Source organism: Dermochelys coriacea, chromosome 9 (genome assembly GCF_009764565.3).
Source record: "Dermochelys coriacea isolate rDerCor1 chromosome 9, rDerCor1.pri.v4, whole genome shotgun sequence".
In the NCBI taxonomy this organism is placed as follows: domain Eukaryota; kingdom Metazoa; phylum Chordata; order Testudines; family Dermochelyidae; genus Dermochelys; species Dermochelys coriacea.
Genome location: NC_050076.1, coordinates 177122 through 186001, shown reverse-complemented (window position 1 = coordinate 186001; position 8880 = coordinate 177122). Strand labels below are relative to the sequence as shown.

The 8880-nt window shown below is 43.0% G+C and overlaps 1 protein-coding gene across 1 annotated transcript in view; it reads left to right on the top strand.

The window, feature by feature from the left end:
- Nucleotides 1-4326: 4326 nt before the first annotated feature.
- MELTF (melanotransferrin) overlaps nt 4327-8880 on the top strand; it is a 75525-nt gene continuing 70971 nt past the window's right edge. The window contains exon 1 of the mRNA XM_038417319.2: nt 4327-4594. Within this exon, the coding sequence (XP_038273247.1) occupies nt 4549-4594 (46 nt within the window). The 5' untranslated portion in view covers nt 4327-4548. The remainder of the gene's footprint in view (nt 4595-8880) is intronic.

Genomic DNA, 8880 nt, shown 5'->3' with positions numbered 1-8880 from the left:
AGGTCGATGAAAATGATTTGAAGGCATTAAAGTTTTCTAACACCTGGTTGTGTTTGTGAGACAAAGGTGGAAGCGTGTTGGAAAGGTGGAAACCTGTTGAAATTGTTTGGTTAGCTTTATGCATATATCGTTGTGTTTAAACATTTTTGCTATTATATTTTTATCACTATATTTAAAAGTGCAAACAAGTTTATAAAAACCCAGACAAGAAATTAACATTTTGTCAATATTACCTTAACCTTAATGTTGAGGTTTCCCCTTACATTTTTCTTCCTTTGAATTAAAAAAAAAAATGAAAAACAAAACTGAGCTTAATAAAAGAAAATTATTTTCGTTTGCAATTGCATTATTTGTTGAGGCAGACATATATGTACATATATTTATAACTGAGACCTTTTTGAACTTTGAAAAAAAAATGGTAATAATATGAGGGTTATACCCAACCATAATCTTAAAATAGTGTAGTACCACTTTAAAAAAAAAAAAAGGTATAAACTTGACTCTTTTGCAACAAAATAAAAATAATAGAAAGTAGTCACGTGACACTCACAACATACAACACAGGCCAACATACATGACATACAGGACAAACTTACAATTAAAAACAAATGGTGCCAGAATTCTATTTATAACTATACAAAATAAGGCAAACAAAAATAAAAATAAATAAAAGGGTTAAACATATAAATAAGCATGTTATTACCTTTTTATTTAAAACTTTTAATAAAAATTGATAGTAAGTTATTTGCCAAATTTCTTGTATTAATTTAGTAACGCAAGGCATTTTTATTACTTTATATCAAACTTTATTTTAAAACTCAGCTATCTGGAAATAAGGAAAGCCCATGTTTCAAATCTTAATCAGTGCTTAGAAGCAGAGTCTACATTTCTGTTGCTTGGCAACCATATTTTCAAGCAAGTTAGGAGTAATTCCAGCTGTTGCATTCCTGAAGGGTTAAAATAATCTACTGGATTTATTTAAAGTAAAAGTTTTTACCTTGTTTTCTCTGTTTGTTGTAGTTGTTCGGTTTTCAATTGCTTTATCTTTTGGAGGTTTCTCTAAAAACTTTAACTTTTAAAACAGAGAGAGAGAGAGAGCGGAAATGAGGGGGGAAGGGTGAAGAGCAACCTAGGAAGGTAGTGAGACCTGAGCCAAGAAAGATTAACTATCAAGGTATTTGAAAGTACAGGCAGCAGCAGCAGCGACTTTAGCAAACTGAGAAAGCATATAAAGGAAAAAACTTAAGTAAAAATGTAAAAATATTTAAGAAAGAAGGTTATATTTTTAGATATGAGTGTGAGTGTGGTTCCGTGGGTCAAAGCAGTTGGGAACCGCGCCCCTGGGTTTTATCCTGGCTTTGAAAGGAGAGAGGGGGTAGTTACCTGCTCTTGTAAAACCTGAATTTGTTCCCCCAGTCTGTTGCTTTTGTGTGCATGCCAAATGGATTGCAGGAGTGCCCTTTTTTGCTGCAGTTAACTGTTTTAGGGCAGCCCCATGTGTTAATTATAGGTGTTAACCCACTTAATCCTGGTTTTTCACTTTGAAATTCTTTTTTATTTACTACCCTGCCATTGAGTCCCAGCTCCTGTCTCCTAATGCCTGTGAACCATTCCATTTTTAACTTCATCTGATTTACCAATTCAGTGACAGTATTGTTTGCTACTTTCCCCTCTTGTGCACTTACATGTCCCGTTCTGACAGGCACCAATCTAGGTTTAGGTTTTACCAGAACCTGACTTATCATACAGTGATGGTTGCAATGCAGTGGACACCGTTTCATCTTTTAATTTTGCTAGGGCCACCTTTTTCCATTTCTATGCCTATTCTTCAGGCTCAGGGTAGCTACCTGAAGCCTGCTGTTGACCACAAATATTTATAACGGGACGGCACATCTCTTTTTTTGTAGGTTTCTTATAGCTGTTTTCAATGTTTTATTATGTTCCTGTGCTTGCTGTCTGGACTGCTTACTACCCCACAAGGAGAGTGAAAACAGTCCAGGGCTTTGTAGCATCTTCTGATTCTTTTAACACTTTCTTTCTGTTACTTGCCCCGTCAATTTTGTGGCATGTTGTCTTAACCATTTAACAGCCATGGGTTATAGTTTGCAGTATTCTACATTCCAAGGCTACAGTTTCTGCCCTAGCCTTGAAAATTTCATTCCATGTTTCTTCCCCACTATATTTTTTTTAATTCACATGAACCTCTTTTGCTAGCAACCCAGTGGGTCCACGAGTTATCAAACTCTGTGGAGGTTTGATGGGAGGGGATACAGGGGTTCCCTAGCTTGTGGTTTTCTGTCATGTTAGATTACAATTCCTACAGCGGACAGCTCACTTACTCAGTAGATCAGCGGTCGGGGTCACCAGTGTTGTCAGACGTCACCAGTGTGGTGCTCTGCTCTGTCCAATGTTGATAAGTCGGATGCGTGCATGTGTTCCCCCTGTGTGCTGCCCCAGCTCTGCGCAGATATCTGACACAGCAGACCCCGAGAGAAACCCCAAGGACCACAGACTCTGATAAGGTATGAAGGCACCTGGACAGGTTTGTTGCCAAATGAAGCACAGCAATAGTTTCCCGCAGACTGTACAGGACAGACTATGAATATTTGCCCCCTGACAATGGACCGGCTCAGTCAGTGGTGGGACTTACCCCTGTCCCCTAGACCAGAAAAAGATATCCACTCAGGGATGCATTTTTATACACAGGTACAAACAAGTTACACATCACTTCTGACCCATTAAGGTACAACCCCTCTACGTGTTAGGATGCTGTCTCTCTCCTGGTACATGTTGGTTTGAACAAACAACTCTATCCATCATATTATCCTTTTGACCCTGTCGTTAGGATGGTTCAGCATGTTCCTTATTATCTCTGTGGAATGTGTTTGTCATGGAATGTTCTGGTGCCATCCTGGCACATGTTCATCTTACTAGAACTTGACACCTTTAGGCATGTGTATATGTCTAATTAACAGCCTTCTTCTTGCCAACTTCTGTGAGCAAGGCCTGCCTCTGGCTCACAGCTTAACTTTCCTTTATATTAGCAAAGTCTTGACCATTACTGTAGTTCTGACCTCATACCGGGCCTCTGATACAAGGCTTATGTTTCAGGCCCTCATCTTACTACAAGAGGGAAGAAAGGAGTTGAACAAGGATTTGCCACATCTCAGGAGCATACACTAATCACTGAGCTATAGGCTATGCTGATGTGCAGCTCCCTCAATCTCTCCTGTTGAAGCTGTTCCATTGCTGATAAATTTAAAGAGTCACGAGAACGCGGGAAGGGGGGCCTGTATCCTTGGTCTCCCACCACGTAGCTAAGTTCTCTAACCACACTTCACAGAGTTATTCTGGCCCAATGGCTCTCTAATTATTTAATGCCACAGTGGAACTGCTTCAACAGGAGATACTGAGAAAGTACCACCTCAGAATATCCCATAGCCCAGTGGTTAGAGTGGCCTCCTAAGAGATAGTAGGTCCCTGTTCAAATTACCTGCTCCCTTTCAGCTGGAGGGGGGATTTAAACTGAGGGGTCTCCCAGGCGAGTACCCTAACCACTGGGGCAAAACTTATGAGGGAGGTCATTCTCCTTCTGAGCCCCTGCCCCTGCTGTTTTGTGTGCGCACTCATATAAGGCCTAATCCAGTTGTCAAGCTCTGCACATACATATCCGATCAGATCCCATAGATGCGATAGAGGAATGGCAATCTTCTGGTTTGTGCATCAACATGGGGCTTAGACATCTGGATGCCTAGATTGGATCAGCAGTGCACATGCCCAGAAGCAAAAACTTAGGCATCCGATGAAGTGAGCTGTAGCTCACGAAAGCTTATGCTCAAATAAAGTTGTTAGTCTCTAAGGTGCCACAAGTACTCCTTTTCTTTTTTGCGAATACAGACTAACATGGCTGCTACTCTGAAACCTATTATTAGGCACCAAGGGAGCTTAAGTAGCTAGAGCTTTTGGCGGCAGCTCAGTGGGGGTTTTGTGAATCCCAGTGGAACCTGCTTCTGGGATTTAGGCAGCTGAAGTGGCAGGTAAGCATAAGTTCTTCTGTGAATCAAGCCCACTATGCCTGTGATAAGTGACAGGTATATTGAGTGAAGGGCATAATTGCATCAATGTACACTTCTTGATCTCTATGTGGAAAAAGCTTAATAGCACCTGCTCAAAACAAAACAAAAAAATTCCTCAACACTATTTCACAATCTCACTCTACTCCCATGATCGACATGTTATTACCCATTTGACTCAGCAGGTGGTGCTTAAGCAATGACAGGTCATAATTTGTTCCAGTGTCCCAGGAATTCTGCATTGTAGTTTGCATTTTCTTTTCAAGACTGAAGTTAATGTAAACGGATGCAGTTTTTTCCCTCTCCCTTTAGAATCTGCTGGAGTAACAAAGAGTAATTTTATGCAGTGTGAGGGACTTGATTTCCAACAGGGAGTGGTCTGAAGAGGAGCAGACTGACCAGAATAAACTATAAAAGCATTGATCGCTGGAATTCTGAAGGCTGGAGACGGAGCAGAGAACACGCAGCTCTCAACATGAACTTCCAGGGCATATTTTATCATCTCTGTTTCTTTCACACTGGTAAGTGCCTGGTGATCTCGAGGGAAGAGTTCACTGGGCCGCTTGGTACCTTTGGGGTTGACTAGTCTGTGAGATGCTACAGCACAAAGAGAATTAAAATAATTTCAGAATCACTTTATTTCTGAAGGAGGGAGGGATATGGTAGGAAAACAGGCAGCTGAGTTATGTGCCTTAGATTCCCTCTGTACTTCTCATTGCTACTCAGTGAGTGCAGGAGCGTTAAAAAGCTGCTCATGGGGAAGAGCAGGAAACATGAGGTGTTGTGTCATGTAAGTGTGTGGAGTGGAATGAATGGATTGTTAAAACACTGGCTAAAATAGACCGATATTAGTGGAGGGACCGCAAAGACAATGGGAAACACAATAACTGATACTTATCCACGGAAATCTCTGCCAGGTGGAATATGTGAACTCAGCATGGTTTTGCAGGTGTTGGACAATGGACTGAAATGTGTCAGGTGGCTGGGATTAGAGTTGGCTTTTGGAAAGAGACAGCAGTTCTCAGGTGGGACTGACAAAGAGGGAAAGGGCCAAAAATGGACTCCAAAAATGGAGTCCAAAAACTGGACTATCTCAGTTGGACTTGCTGGGCAGAGCTTATGGGTGTGAAGAAGGTGTGCTGGCCCTGAGAGGCTCAGTTGCAGAGGTGTTGCAAATCCCTTGACCTACACTTAAGAACAAGTGGGACCCCCTTGGGGATCTGGCACACTTTTCCTCCAAAGATCTGTTTAAAAGCTGGGGCATAGCATAGATTATGTGGATCCATGATACCCTAATATCCCCAACCTTTTTTGTTATGTACCATGCTTTGTGTTGCCTTTCCTTCACCCCTGAAGTGATTGCATTTTTTATTATTATTTTTGTCATTGTAGTGCCTAGGAGCCCCAGTTGTGGACCAGGACCACATTGTGCTAGGTGCTGTACAAACACAGGGAAAAAAAGACAGTCCCTGCTCCAGAGAGCTTACAATCTAAGTAAAAAACAAGGAACAGCAACAGATGGCTACAAACAGGAGGTAGAGTACAAAGAGACAATATTGTCTAAATAGACAGGACAGATACAGGGTGCAGGAAGGGGTAGAACACACAAACAGAGTGAACATGAGGTAGTGGCAAATGCCATGTTACATCCACAATTTTGTTTTCTTTTTTGAAGGAGTGTGTGGGTTTACTTAGGAGGGGATCAGCTGAAGGGGAGAGTGATGGGAGGGGACAATGTGGAGTGAATTTGTGGTAAAGAGGTTGGAGGGGAGGGGAGAGGGAGAGGGAGAGGTAGGGTTGGAGCAAACAGCCAACGAGCACAAGGCAGAGAGAGAGAGAAATGTCAACAATTTTGCCTGGAATGTTCAGGGGTCCAAAGGTGCATTGACTGTTCTTATGCCTACTGGATGGCTATTTCTCAAGCACTTTGAAATCTTTCAGAAAGATAGATGCTCTGTTTATGTGTAAAATAATCTTGTTTTAGTCCTCTTTGAGATGTCTCCTGTTGAAAGTCCCACAGAATATCAATGGCCCCAAACATTCCCCTGACATGTGTAAGTTGCAGTATATTACACCACTACTGCACAACCCTAGTATTGTTTTGTTGCTAAAGAAGTTAATCGGCTGTTTACCTGTCTGATTGTGAGACTATACTAACATAGGGCCCAGGAATGTATTTGAAATGGAAATTACTAGCCCCCACCACCTCATAGTTAGTGTCCTTCTGTGGAAGATCAGAAAACTGAGTAAACTTGGGTTCAGAGACTAGCTTGCTGTTTTAATGCATGCTTGGCCAGCTGTAGCAGAGGACTCAAACCACAAGTCATCTCTGTGTTCCTAGCCCCACCTCAAATAGGTTAACTCCCACTGGCAGACTAAAAGGCATCCTCTGTTACAAGTAGGCACCTGGCCAGATGCTGGGAGAAAAGCTGCAGTTTGGCAAGAGAGAAACTTCAATTAAGCCCCTGTAAACAGAGTGAGGAAGAAAGAGGTGGATTCATGCTATTTCATTATTTCACTAGGAGCATAGTGAAGCACTGGAATGGGTTACCTAGGGAGGTGGTGGAATCTCCATCCTTAGAGGTTTTTAAGGCCTGGCTTGACAAAGCCCTGGCTGGCATGATTTAGTGGGTGTTGGTCCTGCTTTGAGCAGGGGGTTGCACTAGATGACCTCCTGACGTCTCTTCCAACCCTGATATTCGATGATTCTATGATTACACATGCTAGAAGAATGTGGAGCTAGGCAGGGGCCTTTTATCTTTCATCTCACAAATTAATGTGAGTAAGAGGTAATCATACACCTTGCCCAATGCAGCCTTATCTTCACAGACCCTTGTATCAGACACAGGAACACAGGGATTGGATAATAGCACTTAGCCACACATTCTGAGGCACTTATGAACAATTGGAAATAAAATAGTTTTGCACATAAGAGAAAAAATGGAGCCTTTGACCTAAGTTCCCTCTAAGCTGTGCAGCCGTGTGGCAGGCTATCAAGGGCTACACAGGAGGGGAGAGGTGCCCCTCCCCTGGCCCAGCCCCACTGGAGCTGCCACAGCCAGGGAGAGGCACCCCTCTTCTGGCCCAGCCCAGTCAGAGCTGCCATGGCCAGGGAGAGGCGTCCCTTCCCCAGCCCAGCCCGAGCTTCCATGTCTGGGGAGACCCAGCTCTCTCCCCGGTCCAGCCCAGCCCTGCCTGAGTTGCCACTGCCGAGGAGAGGCACCCTTTCCCCAGCCCCAAGCTGCTGCGGCGAGAGAGGGCTGGGGGAGTCCTCTTTCCCCGCTGCAGGCCTGGGGCAGCCTGCACTCCAAGCCCCTCATCCCCGGCCCCAACAAGAGTCCTCACCCCTTGCACTCCAACCCTCTGCCCCAGCCCTGAGCTCCCTTCCACACCCCAAAGCTCTTGGCCCCACCCCCGCCACACATCACCTCCATATTAGTGCACATAACAAAATTCATTCCGCACATAACAAAATTCATCATTTTTACATGGATGTAAAAAATTAGAGGGAACACTGCCTTTGACTATGGGATTCTAGAAGCTTCCAAAAAGAAGGAATATAATTATTGTGAACTTGTAAATGGAATAATAAAGAAGACAATGTGTATTTCTGTTCTCCCAAAGTCACCTGAGCATCCATGAATTGCCTGATCACCTAACACAAACCAAACTGTCCCACTACAAGACTCCTTATCTTTTCTACTAAGTCTTCTGTTCATTTCCTCTGAAGCACCTGGCATTGGCCACTGTCAGAAGACAGGCCACTGGTCTAGATGGACCATTGGTCTGACCTAGTATGGCCATTCTTATGTTCTTAGGGTCTCAGACCTCCTATAGCTTAGTGGCCTAGTGAGAAGCTTGCTTCTCTCTTCAATAATGCATGTTGGTCTGAAAATTGGTTGAGAAATGTCAAGTTTCTGGGTCTTTTTTTTCTAGAAACTTAGTAAAATCACTGTCATCACTGGTTTTAGACTACTGACATCACTAGAGTTATTCCTGAGTTACAGTGGTGTAAATAAAATCAGGCTCTCTGTCTTAGTGACTGGTGCAGTGCAAAGCAAAGTTTATGGGATTAGTGAGGTTGTTTGATTTGCAGCACCCAGAGTTTTTCAAACTGGAAAATTTGTCATAGCCCTGGCCTGTTGAGTGCTGGTGGGACAGTCTCAACAAAGGCAGCAAATTCTGATACAGACTATAAACTGTACAGCCACTGTGGATGAGTACAAGGTAAGTTAGGTTTGGAGAGAGGCTAAAAGGGAGGAGGCCTCAAGTAGCAAGCGAATAGGAGCAAATCCTGACCTGGGTCCATAAAAAGTCAAAATTGTAAAAGTGTGTATTGAATTTTTGATTGTGAATAAGGCACTTAGGCCAGCTACATGTACAAAATCTGGTTGTAGCCACTGATTAGTTGATATGCTCGTTTGTATGTACAGTTACCCAAGTTACATATGCAAATATCTGTTTACCTAAACAAGTGTTGCAGTTTAGATAACAGGTACAGTTTAGATAGCCAGATCAGTTTCCTTCCTTGGTAACTGAAATCTACCATGTCTGACCTGTTCCCATGTATTTATATGTATATCTCATTGAGTGACTGGGGTGAGGGCCTCTTTCGGTCCAGTATCATGTCAGCAACTTTTCTCTTCTACTCTCTTCCAATACTTATGCCATTCTCTGAGCATCAGGGATTGTTTGTTTGTTTAAGCTGCTAAATGGACTGGGCTCGACCCAAGCCAGTACATAGTGCTATGCTAGATTGGGGCTTCTCTGTAGGAGCCATTTGCTTCACAGTATAATTTTAAACAAT